A 15,517-nucleotide genomic window follows, 5' to 3' on the forward strand; every position below is an offset into this window, starting at 1 on the left:
AAGTTCTCTTGGGTCCTTCATGGGAGAAAGTATACTAAAGTAATTAAATGGTCGGGTATTGGGCCAAATATGGGATTGTTTGAACATAAAAATACGGTAATGGGGGGCGCCTGGGTGGCACAGCGGTTAAGCGTCTGCCTTCGGCTCAGGGCGTGATCCCGGCGTTATGAGATCGAGCCCCACATCAGGCTCCTCTGCTATGAGCCTGCTTCTTCCTCTCCCACTCCCCCTGCTTGTGTTCCCTCTCTCGCTGGTTGTCTCTATCTCTGTCGAATAAATAAATAAAATCTTAAAAAAAAAAACAAAACGGTAATGGATTCTAATCCTGTGTTCAAGGACCCCCAAAACCACCCTCACATGCAAAATAAATAAGTATGGTAAGAGATTATAAATCCTGTGTTTTAAATAAATAAATATGGTAACAGATTATGACCTTCCCAAGAACACTCTCATGTTCAATGATTTATTGTAAGAACTCAAAAGTCAGAGAAGTTGTTATACTGATAGTTAGAATCTATTATAGTGAAAGGATACAGATTAAATCAACACTGGCAAAGGCACATAGTGTGGAGTATAAAGGAGACCAGGTGCAAGCTTGCAGTATTCTGCCCAGTGAAGCCCTGTGGGCATTAATCAGTGAAGTATTGCCAACCAGGGAAGCTCATCTGAGCCTTGGTGTGCAGGGTTTTTATTGAGAGTAATCGCATAGGCATGACTGACTGCCGTGGTGGCTGACATTAATTTTCCAGTCCCTCCTGAGCTCAAGCTGATACTGTGTGGTCCAAAGACCCCACCATTAGTCACATCATTAGCATATCTTATATGGCCCAAGTCCTCAGGTAAATGAAGAGACTCCTTTTTTTTTTTTTTTTAAATATTTTATATATTTGTCAGAAAGAGAAAGAGTAAGCATAAGCAGGGGGGGTGGCAGGCAGAGGGAGAGGCAGGCTCCCCGCTGAGCAAGGAGCCCAATGCGGGACTAGATCCCAGGACCCTGGGATCATGACCTGAGCCAAAGGCAGACACTTAACCAACTGAGCCACCCAGACGTCCCTGAACAAAGATACTATTAGGCAGGATATTCCAACTGCTTAGAAGTTATCGCTCTGGAGCCTGGCAAGGGCCAAATCTTTCTTTGTGATGTACAGTGTTTGGACAACATGGACCTGCTTAGTTAATCCTTTACTGCACAAATCCATTGACTAAAATAAGAATTCATGAGTCTGTACTGAGATAGATAGATAGATAGATAGATAGATAGATAGATAGATAGATAGATAGAAAGAAAATTCCTTCCTGTAGAAGAATGGAAACTAATGATTAGAGAATGAATGATGGAGTTGGGAAAATTACTATTTGGTAACCATAATAATAGTTGCTTCAAACAAGAATCCTTAGTGGATGCCACAGTGAGTGGATTGGTGGCCCCCCTAAAGATGTGTCCACATCCTAATCCTCAGAACATGTGAATGTGACCTTATTTGGTAAAAAGTCTTTACAGATAATTAAGGATCTTGAGATGAGATCATCCTGGATTACTCAAGTGGGCCCCCAATGCAACGACAAGTGCTTTTATAAAAGACATAAGAGAAGTGGTGCTCGGCTGGCTCAGTCAGAAGAGTATGAGACTCTTGATCTCCAGGTCATGAGTTCAAGCCCCACAGTGGATGTAGAGATTACTGAAAAAAAAAACAAAAACAAAACCCCAAAACATAAAAGAAGACAGATGTACAGAGGACAAGGCCTTATAAAGACCAGGGCAGAGAGATTGGGTGCCGTGGCCACAAATCAGGGAATACCACCAGAAGCTGGAAGAGGAAGAGAAGGATTCTCCCCTAGAGCCTTCACGGGGAGCGCACAGCCCTGCAGACATCTTGATTTCAGCCTTCAGAATTGGGAGGCAATACATTTCTGTTGTTCTAGGCCATTTCTTTGTGGTAATTTGTTGCAGCAGCCACAGGAAACTAATACAGATGCTAAAACCAGCGGTGAAAGAACGATGCCTCGGGAATTTACATAGTCTTAAAGTACCCGCAAAATATGCATTAATTGTAAAGGAAACTATAGTTAAGTCTTCAGCGGAGAAACCTGGCAGCAGCTCTTGAACCAAGCTTATTGAGTTTTGGAGCCAAACACAGCTGGCCTTCACTTGCACCAGTTTGTACGCGCTTCATAGTTTGGGGACTTACTTAACCTCATTACACCTCCATTTCCTATAAAATGGAATTAATAAAAACCAATACCCACATCGTAAGGATATTTTGAGAATTAATTGAGACAATCCATGTAAAGCCCAAAGCACAGAACCTAGGACATATATATTCAATATTTATTGGGTATTCTTTTTTTAAGACTTAAAAAAATATTTTTAAGATTTTGTTTATTTATTTAAGAAAGAGAGAATGGGGGGAAGGGGCAGAGGGAGAGAGAGAAGCAGACTCCCCGATGATCAGGGAGCCTGATGATGTGGGCTCGATCCCAGGACCCCGAGATTATGACCTGAGCCAAAGGTAGGTGCTTAACTGACTGAGCCACTCAGGCACCCCTAAGATGTTATTTTTAAGTAGTCTCTATACCCAACGTGGGGCTTGAACTCACAACTGTGAAATCAAGAGTCACATTCTCTACTGGGTGCTCCTACTTATTGGTTATTCTGATGAGAATAGCTATCATCTACAGAATGAGGTTTAAATTTCCTGTGATCTATTCAAGGAGATAAAAGATACACTCACTGAAAGACCTCATGATCAGCTGCACCACTACCTTCCTTCATCCCCAGACCTCCTGGTCTCCAGTCATTCAGCCTTCATTCTTTCAGACCCCTGATCAGCTAAGCCATTCACCAGAGCCTGAGTCCACCCATAGCCATAGCTCAGACCACTTCCTGTACATACAAAATTGTTGATCAAGCATGCTTCTTGAAGTTCTGCTCACTGGGAGGAATGTGCCTCCTCACTGTCTTTCAGGGACACCTCTGAGTGAGCCTGTGGCTTCCAAAGAAGCAGGCTCTTCTGCCTCCATAGCTGTCTCCCTGGGGGGTATGACAGGCAATGGTGAGCAGTAAGAGATGAGTGCGATAGGGTCCAGCCCCTGAGACAGAGAAAATCATAGTGGGATTTAACTGCATTTCTGCTGTTTTAATTTCTGATGCTGACTTAAGGGACTGAAATCAGGGCTTCCCTGGCAAAGGCAGGGGCTCATAGTTCTCCTCAATGCCAGAAGAGAAAGGAAAAATGGAAAACTAACTAAGCCCCCTCCCCTCATCAACCCACTGCCCACAAACATACTCCTGATATTTTCGGTAAAACCACAAACTTGGGGGCGCCTGGGTGGCTCAGTCGGTTAGGTGTCTGACTTCAGTTTGGGTCATGATCCCAGAGTCCTGGGATCAAGACTCGAGTGGGGTTCCCTGCTTGGCCGGGAGCTTGCTTTTCCTACTCCTTCTCTCTCCCGGGCTTGCGCTGCGTGCTCTCTCTCTCAAATAAATAAATAAAAACTAAAAACAAAAAAAACAAACAAAAAAAACCCCCCAAAACAAGAACCCAACCCACAAACTTGGCCTTGGATCTTTCCAATTAATAGCTGGTCTATTTGTAACACTGGAATATATGATATGACTACAGTTCCAGTCAGGCAAGCCCAAATTCTGCCTTTTCCAACAAACAAATAAACAAGGCTGCCTCAGTGGAAATGGGGTTCCACTGTTGCCTCCTCCAACTGATTGCCTCCATCACCTTAAAGCAAATCGCTGAATGCTTGGCCTCCGTTTCCTCAACAAAATAAGGGTGATGAACTACTCAGTCTAACTCCAAGCTTCCGACCAGTTGAAATACTTGGCGATTTTCTGATGGGATGGGAGGAAAGCTGGGAAATGTGAGGAGATGGTTCATGGGTGTATTCTGAGGCATTACTAACTCCTGGACAATAAACTCAGAAGGAAGTGAAGATGGAGGTGGGGACGAGGAAAGACTCCTTAAGTGTAAGATTTCAATTCATCTTGCAACCCAACTGCCTTTGATGTCATTGATTTTCAAAACTTGTCCCCCAATTTTAGAATTGAAATAGAAATAGCAGGCAAAGGAACATTGCACATGGTGACAGAGTAATATTATTTTTAAAATACTCACCCAAAACTTCCCTTAATATCTTTTCTCTGATTTATGTGACATAAATAAACTACATTATGGTGTGAGGGACTATAAAGGCTTTATTGCCACTTGTTTGGTATTGCCTGCATAACTCACTCTGAGTACCAGTTGTGGGTATCTCAAACTAAGTGCCATAAAACATTTATAGCCTGCCACTCCACTTCCTACCCTTTTCGTAAAGGCAAAACTTTAGTGCTCACAAAAACACTTGTAAGTGTAATAGTTAGTAGTGAGAACTTTTCTCTTTTATTTAGATTACAGATCTCCAGTCTGCAGTAAGAAAAATAAAGGTTGTAAGGAAGATTTACGTTACTTCTCTGCAGGATCTCAAATTATCTGGCAAATTCCTTCCCCAAGGAAAACTACTTTTCAAAGATATTCTGGGTAAATGCATACTGAAATCAGCATAAAATTGGCAAGATCACTTGTGTCTACACGTTTGAATTCATTTGTAAATAACGACTACTCACTTCCTTGCTTCCCCACCCCCGGACCAGACTCTTAAGCATCACAGGTGCCGAAAGACTTACAAAAAGGAAGGAATAGGAACAAAAGGATGTTGGCGCCAGGAGGAAAACAGAATCTCCCAGAACAAAAATCATCTCATAAGGAATAGCAGATTCAGTATCAGGTATTACCGAAATTTAAACTGGCTTTTAATATAGTGATTAGTGATAGTGTATCAAATTTATTAGGTCTTCTACTTTGCATGATTTGTTTAAACCTTTAAGCTTATCTTGAGTGGCAGATTTCTGTGCTAAGCACATAATAGGTGTTAAACCAGTATTGATTTTTTTTTTAAAGGGGGATGGTCAATAAGTATAAACTTTACTGTTTAACTTTATGCCTTAAGGACCAAATGATGATTTCCATGAACCCTAGGTTTCACTACTCATGATTATAGAAGAAACACACCTCTGATATATAACATAAGATCCTCAAAATAATCATTAAATTAACCGCCGCCAAACTGCGTGGAGGTCACGTAGGAAATGTTTGGGTAAAGTCCTGAAGTCCCAAGTCTCAAACAAAAAACTCCCAACACAAAGTGTGCATAGTGAGTTTAAACGTATTGTAATTAAAGTCATCCAGATGGTAGTTGGATTAATCAATGAAGAGGCAGTATTTACCTTGGGATAGAAGATTCTGAAATCCAGAATGAGAAAATCCCCAAGGTGGGGGTGGGGACAGTTAATAAGAGCCCCTGGGAAAGGTCCTTTCAACGAGGATTGGAAAATAATACGTTTGAATTTGAATCTCTTTGAATATAAATCTCTCCCAACAGCAGGAAAAGGGTCCTCTAGCCCAGCAAGCTTCGTGCAGGAAGGGAGTAAACGGAACTGTAAAACAGCCCGCTCAGCTGTTTCTGGTTTGGGACTGGGCTCAGAGAAAGAAATCGCGATGCGGGAACTGAGTATTTGAGACACTCAAAATAACTCGAAGGGTCAAATAACGAACTCCAGGCAAAGCGTTGACAAGCCTCCCCCTTTGCAGCACCTACGCCGGGTTTCCGCTCAATTTCCCCTCCCTCTCGCGGGGCGAAGTGCAGGCGAGGCCCCTTCCCACGCGGGGCGCGGCGAGCTTGGACAGCTCCCCTTGGAGCAGCCGAGGGCGGGAAGTCCGCGGCCCGTTGGCTACCGCCGGCGGGCACCGCTCCGGGTTTCCGGAGCGGGCTGGGCCGGCAGGCCTCGAGCCTTCTCCGCCCCGCTGGCCTGGGAGAGGCGGCCGGTGGCAGTGGAGGCCTCGCGGGCCGCCCGCCTGGCCCGCGAGCCGTGAGCGCGGGGCGCCGAGGGGAGGCGGAGCGAGGCCGCGGGGCGGAGGGGGGCGGGAGGTGCATCCTGGGAAATCCACCAACATGGGGCGAAGCGGCCGCCGCCGCCGCCGCCGTGAGTCCCGGCCGCGGATGCCGCCGCTTCTCTGACGTCCGGCTGGGGCCTCGCCGCGCGCCGCGGCCTGGGTTCCCCCGGCAGAGACCGGCCCGCGCGCCCTCCGCCCGTCCGCCCGCCGGGGCCATGTGAGGGGGCAGCTCCCTCCGCCGCCGCCTCCTCCTCCTCTTCCTCCCCCCGCCCCCTCCCTCCCCTCCCGCCCCCCATACACAGGGCCCTAGAGGAGCCCCCACTGCTGCCCGCCCTCCCTACGCAACCCCCACGATGGACAGGAACTACGCGACCTCCGGCTTCGCCGACCCGCCGCCGCCGCCCGCGCCCCCCGCCGCCCCCGCCACCGCCAGCGCCGCCGCACCACCCCCCGCCCCCGCCTGGGCCTACGAACCCCGAGCCGCGGCGGCCGCCGCCGCCAGCAGCAGCTGCAGCAGCGGCAGTAGCCCCAGCCTCAAGGCCAGGTAGGGAGGGTGGGCGGCGGGGTCGTGATGGGCCAGGAAAGGCCGGGGATGCGTTTGGGGCCTTCGCCCCTGTGCAGCGCCGCCCAGGGGTCCGGGCCGGGCGGGGAGCCCTCCGCTCTTCTACCTCGCTCTTGCCCGCGCTGGGAGAGGCGGATGATGACTCCTATGAGGTGGTCTTGGGGTGGGTGGGGGCGCCCAGTGCAGGATTCGCGCTTAGGGCTGGTAGGGGACTGTGAGTAAAAGGGAGGGCTGGGCGGGAGTCGTGGGTCTCCGTCACCTCGCGGGTCTTGGGCTCTCTCACATGGTGAAGTTTGGGTTCGTGCCTGAACTGGGCGATCAGGGACACCCGGGACTGGCTTCGGGGGGGCGAGGGAGGGCTCCGAGGAGTTCCGGGCAGTGACATTCCATTGTATCGGGACGGACAATGTGGTCTTGGGGACCCCGGCAATGTGAGGGTGGGGGAGGCGCGAGAGGAAGAGGCGCCGAGCTGCGTCCCTGGCATTGGGGGACCCGGGAGGGCTGGGCTGCGGGAGAACCCCTGGGGCGTGGGGCCCGGGAGGGGGCCTGGAGGGGCGCGAAAGCTGCGACGGGGCTGGGTGACATATGTTTGCAGTGGTGGCCAAGATTAAGCTATTTCTCTTCCACGCGTTCAAAGTTACTCTTGGGTTTCCTCCCCTTTTAACAACAGCAGGAAGTAAGGAATCTCTTTTGCCTTCTGTGTCGTGGGGTGACTAAGAGTTGGGAAAAAATTGGGGGGGTGGTCAGTGAAGGCCATAAAGGTTGAAGAACAGAAGCATGCTTCTCCATCTCGGCTTCTGAAACCCTGATTCATTATGTAGCGCGGGGTTCAAGAGTTCATCTTTGCTCCATCATGACCAAGGGAATCTAAAATGTTGACTCTTACTAGATATTTAAGCTCGCGGGAAATGTGTAGTAGTGCCACACGGTGAAATGGTCCATTTGAATGATAACTGGAAGGCGTGGTCTGCTTTGGACGATTCGGGAGCGGGGTGTTTTAAAGCCACCTCTGCCGAACAATGCAGAATCTGGTAGGTGCCGCTTCTGATTACAAGGACCAGGGAATCCTGGGTTGCTAATGACTTCATCCTCAGCTACCAACGGGAAGCTTCGTGGCTTTATGATCTCATCAGATTTCTTACTATTGTCACGATAAAAGTGAACTTTTTTTTTTTTTTTACTTTATATGTTACAGTGTTCTAGGTTATCGTCCTTGTTTTTATGAAAGTTCCACCTTAATGATTTGGAAAATAATGTGTGAAGAGTAGCTGGTCTTTGTCTTAAATAATACCTTGGGATGATTGAGAGAGAATGAGAAAAATTTGATTCAAGAAAAGGGAAATAAGCTTTCTCAGAAAATTTTAGGTCCTTTGTTTAAAAGAGCTGGGATTAGAAAAAGAATAATAATGTGATGTGCCAATTTGGAGCTAAATAATTGCGGAAACTTTTCAGAAATAGTCATAACTTTGTATTATGTACTATTAAGACATTTTAAGGAGTTTTATGAAAGATGTTTGGCACTTTTCCCATTATTAATTTTTTTTTGGTGCTGATTCGACTATCATTTTTCAAGGAGCTTTTGCATTGAGTGCGATAATTTACAAATTAAAATTGCTTTCTCTTCAGTGAACGATGATAGGTATTTGTGCAGCATTTTTAATGTTTTAAATGAAAAGTATTTTATTAGGAAAATGGAACAAATTCTATCTAGTTATTTCTGTTATTTCTTTTAGCAGAATACTTCTGAGGCAAGAAACTAAAATCTACTTGTCATATTTTCCAAATGTTATTTATCAAAGTAACAAAGAATGACTTCCCAAACACATTTGAAAACAGTAAGTAGATTCATTTGGAAAACGTAATCTGAAAGAGGTTTATTTTCTGTTTTTTGGAAGTTATTGATTCTTAAATGCTAAGCCCCCCCTTTAAAAAAATATGTATTTTGGGGGTGGAGTCAACTAAATTTTAGCATAGAAAATGCAGGCTTTCCCCTTCCCCCACCAACTTGCTTTGTTAACATCTTGTGTTAGGATCAGGCCATCTGTACAGGGCTACACACACTTCTTAATTGTACCTCGTTTTATTCTTCAAATTGTGTAATGTCCTCTTTCATTTCAGTTGTATGGAAAATACTGAATCTGAAATATGGCCTGTAAATCTTTAAGTATTCTGCATTTTCAGAAGCCTATTCATATTTTTGTAACATTTCAGAAAGCTTTTTCATAATTCATATATCAGTTGAATGTTTTTGTTCCCCTTTGTGGCAGTTTTTTCTTGAAGGTGCAAATGAGTACTAGTTGTGATGATGTGATATGGATACTTATCCATAAAGAATTAGCCTGTCTGTCACCTTGTTTCCAGTAACCTATTCAGAAGCTAACAGATGGTAATGACATTCAGTTGTTACTGACATGTCCCTACATTGTGTCTTTGCTTAGTCCTGAAATGGAGGGTTTTCATTAGTTGATGGGGAAAGAACATGGTAAACAATTTGTCATTACTTTGGAATAATACTTTTTTTGTATAACATCTCTGTCAGGTATTAGGTATTTCTGTTGTTTTAACAATTAAAAAATAAAGAACTAAGGGGAAACTCGCAACATTTTACCGTAGGGTGTATAGAGAGTTTTCTGAAAATTTCTAAAATAATACTTGCTAAGTCAGTGGGAAATTCAAGGATAAAAATTGGTCTCACAAATCTCCATTTATTTGTGTTCTTCTCAGTTAGTTTTAGGGACCGAATGAGCATATCTTTGCCTGTCGTGTTACAGTTGGAAATACTTTTGGTGGGGCTGTCTTAGATACTATTAATACCTTGGCCTCCTTTTGGAAATAAGATGATCATCAGGAAGCTGCAGATCTGCTTCCTTTTCTCTACCTGTTATTTATATCTTGCACAGAACATCGAGAGGCTGTTTCATCATTGTGATGATAGATGTGTTTGTATTTGAATGTGCACCAGAAAGTGACTAAATAAAAATACTTTGTTTAAAGTAGATTTATATCTGTTTTTGTAACTTTGTCGCTTGAAATAGTCAATTTTTTTACCACCAGTTTTTCAAATTTTCTAGTATATAAGTTCTTTCTGATCATAGTATGAATGTGTAATGAGTGGGAGAGGTACCCTTCCAAAAAAAAACCAAAAAAGAAATATTAGCTTCTCTAAAACTGGTCAGCTACTGGGGCGCCTGGGTGGCTCAGGCAGTTAAGCGTCTGACTCTTGATCTCAGGGTCATGAGATGGAGCGCTTAGCTGAGCTCAAACAGGGCATGGAGCCTGCTTAAGATTCTCTCCCTCTGCCTATTCCCCGCCCCAGGTGTGTTCTCTCTCTTAAAAAACAGAAACAAAAAACCCCCCAAAAAACTGGTCAGCTACTCCAGTAAGGACCTTTTGAGTAAATTTTAAATCTAGAGTTTCCCTCAAGGCTTTTAGAAAAAAGACCTGGGGGGGCGCCTGGGTGGCACAGCAGTTAAGCGTCTGCCTTCGGCTCAGGGCGTGATCCCGGCGTTATGGGATCGAGCCCCACATCAGGCTCCTCCTCTATGAGCCTGCTTCTTCCTCTCCCACTCCCCCTGTTTGTGTTCCCTCTCTCGCTGGCTGTCTCTATCTCTGTCGAATAAATAAATAAAATCTTTAAAAAAAAAAAAAGAAAGAAAGAAAGAAAAAAGACCTTGTAAGATCACAATTTATGGGGAGTAGGGACAGTCCCAAATTAGTGAAAGGTTATTTCAGGCAAACTTCTTTTGTTCAGAAAGTATTTTCCCATAGAAACAATGTTGTGAGTAATAATAGCTATCATTTACTGAACTCATTTGTGCTAGCCACTGTTTTAAGTGATGAGCACATACAGACACACACACACTTAATGTTAACAATTCTTTGAGTAGGTATTATTTTTCCCTTCCTGTTATAAATGAGGAAACTGAGGCACAGAGACAGTAAGTATATATTTAAAGTGTAATGAAGTATTCTATACTTACAGCCATTTAGCCAGTAAGGCGGGGAGCCGGGATTTCAACCTGGACGTTGTGGATCTGAAGCCTGCACGTTTAATTACTGTACTGCACTGCTTCATAGTAAGATCGTCTGATAGTGCATTCTGACTATGTTATGGGTTAAATGAGCTTTTATGGCTGACCGGGTATCATTAGTATCCTTATTTCAATGTTCATCTCACTGTTGACTACTTTTTTTCCCCAATGGAAATGTACTTTCTTTCACTTCCAAAGCAGTGTACTTTGCTGGTTTTCCTTCTGCCTTCCTGGCTCACTGCTTTTCCCTGTTCTTCAATAGTTCTTACTCTTCTGATCTCTACATATTGTCGTTTTTTCCAGTGCTTTGGATTGATAAAATTTCTTGTGCTTTCTCCTGAGGATAATTGCATCCATGCCTATGACTTTAAATATCATCTCTGGAGATGCCTGTGTATAGGTCTATAAGGCCCAAGCCTATTCTGATCAGCTAATCACATAACCTCTCTGAGCTTTTACTTGGTGATATCACGGCCGTGTAGTGATGAGCTCATGCTCTCTGCACCTGCCCCGCCTCTGCTTCTAGGGAGGCCTATCTCAGTAAGTCGCACCTCTGTCCGTCTAGTTGCTCAGGTCAGAACCTGGGAGTTGAGTGTGCTCAGTCACCAAGCCCTGCTGCCCTTTTATCTCTTAAGCATATCTTGAAATTGTCTGCTGCTTTCTGTTTCCGCTGCTCCATCCTGACCCAAACCACCATAATTTTTCACAGTAACTGCAGTAGCCTCCAAACTAAATAATCTTGAACCTTTTCTTTCCTTCCCTCAATTAACTCTTCTCATAGTTGGGCCATTCTAAATTCCTTCCTACCTTAAAACTTTCATTCATTCACCTAGATACCTCCACCTAGATAACTCACCCTTTCCCCACCTCTTAACCTGACTTCTTAAAGTATCTCATGTCAGAACCCTACTGCCTTCCAACCTCTGTCCCGTATTTTATGCAATGGTATGGATGTTTTCACAGTACATTTTATTGTACTTTCATATAATTCTTAGAAATACAATTATATATCTATATGCTATTTATGTAATAGGTATCTTCCTCTTTAGAATGGAAGCTCTTTGAGGGACACTGTTTCTTTTGCTTACTGCTGTATACTTGATACTCTGCTGCCTGGTATATAGTTGGTGCTTAATACATATTTATGACATGATGGCCCAAACTCTTGAGTTAGTGTGGGAATGGGAAGCCCTTTTCTTGCTGCTTCAGCCTCTACTGCCATTCCCCATCTTTCCCCTCTACCCTGTAGTGGGAACCAAGATGAAGGGTTTAGGGTGTCCACGATCATCATTGTTTAGAAGTGTGAAGATGTAGGCTGCTGCTTGCTTTCTACCTTTCCTTGCTGTGCTCTCTGAAACAATGAGTACCAACATGTATCTGGCAAAACCTGGTCCAAGTTTTTTTTTTTTTCATTTATTAAACAAATATTTGAGTGCCCACAATACATGAGTCATGGTTGACTTTATCCTCAAGTATTACATTTCTGTAGTGAAAGCTTGAGAAATCAGATGACATTCATTCATTCATTAGAATATACTGAGCATCTTTGAGTTTCTGTTACTGAGCTAAGTTCTGTGGGGTACCAAAAAAAAAAAAAAGAAAGAAAAAGAAAAAGACACTGTCCTGCCTTTCGAAGAACTTGTCATCCAGAGGGGAGACAGGGTAAACACTTGCTGCCTGTCTACTTGGCTTCTAAATGTGGAAGTGCCCAGGGGCTTGGAGTTCCATCCTTTTTCCTTCTCTCCTCACTCACCCTAGATGAAGTTGCCATTTAAATCAAATAACTTTCAAATCGATATCTCTGTATTCGTATCTAGCTAGCTGCCTCCCTGTCATCTCCACTTGGGTATTGAGTAAAGATTTCAAACATAATATGTCCAAAACATGATTATCACCTTAACCCCCCAACCTGGTCCACCTTTAACCTTCCCTGACCTCAGTAAATAATACCACCATTTGCTTAGTAGTGCAGGCCCAAAAGATGGGAGCCATCTGTGATTCGTTTCTTTGCTCCCATATTCATTTCCTCAGTAAATCCTGCTGGGTTGATCTCCACATCAATAATTTCCCATGTGGACTATTTCAGTTGCCTCCTATTGCTTTCCTTTCTTCCATTTTAACCGTTCTAGAGTTTATTAAACGTGCAACAGCCAGTTAACATTGCAAAATATAAATCAGGTAATGTCGTTACCCTGGAATGTAAAACATTCCAGCATTACGCAGAGGAAAATCCGAAGTCTTTATCCTGGCCCGCAAGGCCCTGTGTGATCTGAGCCTTAGCTTATTCTCCATCCTCATCATTCTACTCCCTCTACCATCCTTCAGCCACACGCTTTATGCCTGTTCCTAAAACATGCTAAGATTAAGATTATTTGTGTCCTAGGACTTTTGCACTGGCTGTTCTCTTTGTGTATTGTCTTCACAGGTCTTCGCTTTGCTGCTTCTTCTGGACCTCCAGGTCTTTTCCCAGATGTTACCACCTCACACAGGCCTTCTCTGAACGTGGAGAGGCCTTTCCTCTCTTTGTGCCTGAGGTTCCTTGTATTAAATAAGGAAACTTTTTAGAGTTCTTGAGAATTAAATGAGATAACTCAGAAAAGTGTTTAGAATGGTATCCACATTGTAAGCATACAGAATATTAGCTTTATTGTCAGCACTTAAAACAATGACACATTGTAAGTACCTGTTAAATATTCAGCAAATGAATTAAATAACTGTACTACTAGGCAGAGTATTTGTTTCTTTTTAAGAGTTACAAAAATCCTTTGGAGACTTAGAAGGAACAATTATATAAAGTTCAAGGAGAGCATGGAAGCATGTCAGGTATATTGCATACAACTGATCTGAATTATTGTTCATGCTGCATGAGTGGAATAAGGGATTAACACAAAGAGGGAGCATCCAAGAGCAAGTGTTACAAAGAGGGAGGAAGTGGAATCTGCTAGACCAGTTAAGGGCTGATCTTTGAACTGGCATGGCCTCACTTCTGCTACAGTCTACTGGTCAGAGCAGTCCTGGGCCCAGTGCAGAGTTATGGGGGAGAGACTGTACAAAGGTGTGTTTCATTGTGGGGGTCATCAGGGTAACACTCTACCACAGTGTGTTAGTGCTAGATTTTAGAGGGCTTTGATGACAGGCCATGGAGTATAGCCTCTACATCTCAGTAGGAAGCTTTGAAAGGTTTTTGGGAAGGATGATGATGATGATGATGATATGAACAAAAAAAAGTATTGTAATAAAATTATTTTGGCAGTTGAGTACATAGTGCGTTAGAATTGGCAGAGGGAGAAAACAGGATACCAAATGAGAGACAATTCATCAGACCAGACAGGGGCGAGGTTGTATTAGTCAATGCTCTCCAGAGAAATACGTGATTTGTTATGGATATGGATGGAGATGTATATGATAACTGTGATATCTATCTATTTATTAATGATTTACTATGAGGAATTGGCTCACACAATTATGGAGGCTGAGAAGTTCCATGCTCTGCTCTTTGCAATCTCGAGACCAGGAAAGCCTGTTGTGTAATTCAGTCTGAGTCCTAAGGCCTGAGAACCAGGGGAGCCCATGACGTAAATCTGAGGGCAGGAGAATGAGGCAGGGAGCAGGGGTGGGGGGGGGGCTCAGATTCCTTCTGGGGAAAAGGAGGCAGAAGCAGTGCTTAATCTGGGTATCCTGTGGCCAGTGAAGGTGACAAATAAAATGAACCATCAGACTTCCACCCCTTATCAACTTTACACCTATAGGCATCTCTTTATTTTTTTTTTAAGATTTATTTATTTATTTTAAGGAGAGGGCAGGGAGAAGGGCAGAGGGAGACGCTTAAGCAGACTCCTCGCCGAGCATAGAACCCCATGCGGGGCTTGATCTCACAACCCTAATGTCACGATCTGAGCTGAAACCAAGAGTCAGATGCTCAACCGACCACATCACCCAGGTGCCCCTATACCTGTAGGCATCCCTTTAAACTTTTCTTAATCTCGAAATAAAGATAGCAAGATCATAATTTCTTCTAACATGATACAGCTATCTTGTGTACAACTGAAAACATGCTAATCCCTTCCCCAGGAGAGCAGATTAAGTCCTTTAGCTCTTCTCCTTGCTATCCCATAACTTAAATCTAGGATGTAAAATTAGCAATACTTTAAGTACTATGATAGAAAATCAGTACATTTTATGTCACATGATAAGGAAATAAGAGAAAAGAAAACAAATATATACACACAGACATACAAAAACATAAACAGGGGCGCCTGGGTGGCACAGCGGTTGAGCGTCTGCCTTCGGCTCAGGGCGTGATCCCGGCGTTCTGGGATCGAGCCCCACATCAGGCTCTTCCGCTATGAGCCTGCTTCTTCCTCTCCCACTCCCCCTGCTTGTGTTCCCTCTCTCGCTGGCTGTATCTATCTCTATCGAATAAATAAATAAAATCTTTAAAAAAAAAACAAACAAAATAAGGAAGAAATAAGACATTACAGTCCTTGTTTCTTTAACCGGTTACATGCTTATAGCTGGTATCATAACAACCTCTTCCACTACGCATTCTGTTTGCCTTCAGCCAAGTGTCTCAGCTGGTTGTGGTTCTTTAGCTGGTGGGGTGACCCAACCTTCATTTCTAAAGGGTCTGTATCATTACTAGTCCTGCTTGGATTTAATTGTTGTAGTTTTCCAATGACTTTAATCACAGGGCATGGTAATACTTGAGGGTCACCTTAAGGGACCTCCTGTATTCCAGACATACTCATCCTTATTTCCATTGTGGAGTATTTCATTTTCCCCTTGATAGTCAGGATCATTCACCCCATCCAACACTGTTAACTCCCTTCTTTGCCTATTGGTTCAGTGACATGAGGAGCTCAAAGTAGCCAGATGGCAATCTTAACTTCCAGTTCAATAGAATCATTATTGGGTCTTCTGATGAAGCAGTCCTCCTGCTGGACCTTAGACCTCTAGAAGAGCAGAGCGTAAAGTCATTG

General features: G+C 43.9%; 1 protein-coding gene across 5 annotated transcripts in view; it reads left to right on the forward strand.

Annotated features, from left to right (window-relative positions):
* The first annotated feature begins 6,076 nt into the window (after positions 1 to 6,076).
* QSER1 (glutamine and serine rich 1) overlaps positions 6,077 to 15,517 on the forward strand; it is a 72,232-nt gene continuing 62,791 nt past the window's right edge. The window contains exons 1-2 of one of the 5 annotated variants that reach the window (XM_045808547.2): positions 6,366 to 6,489; positions 7,397 to 8,342. Coding sequence is in view for 1 of the 5 variants with exons in the window: in XM_045808544.2 (XP_045664500.2) it covers positions 6,299 to 6,489 (191 nt within the window). In the remaining 4 variants the exon portion in view is untranslated. Of the gene's footprint in view, positions 6,490 to 6,733; positions 8,343 to 15,517 lie in introns of those variants that run through there. The other 4 variants (XM_045808546.2, XM_045808548.2, XM_045808544.2 and 1 more) reach the window with 4 other exon arrangements.

Source organism: Ursus americanus, chromosome 24, assembly GCF_024610735.1.
Source record: "Ursus americanus isolate L20-20 chromosome 24, mUrsAme1.1.p, whole genome shotgun sequence".
NCBI lineage: Eukaryota > Metazoa > Chordata > Mammalia > Carnivora > Ursidae > Ursus > Ursus americanus.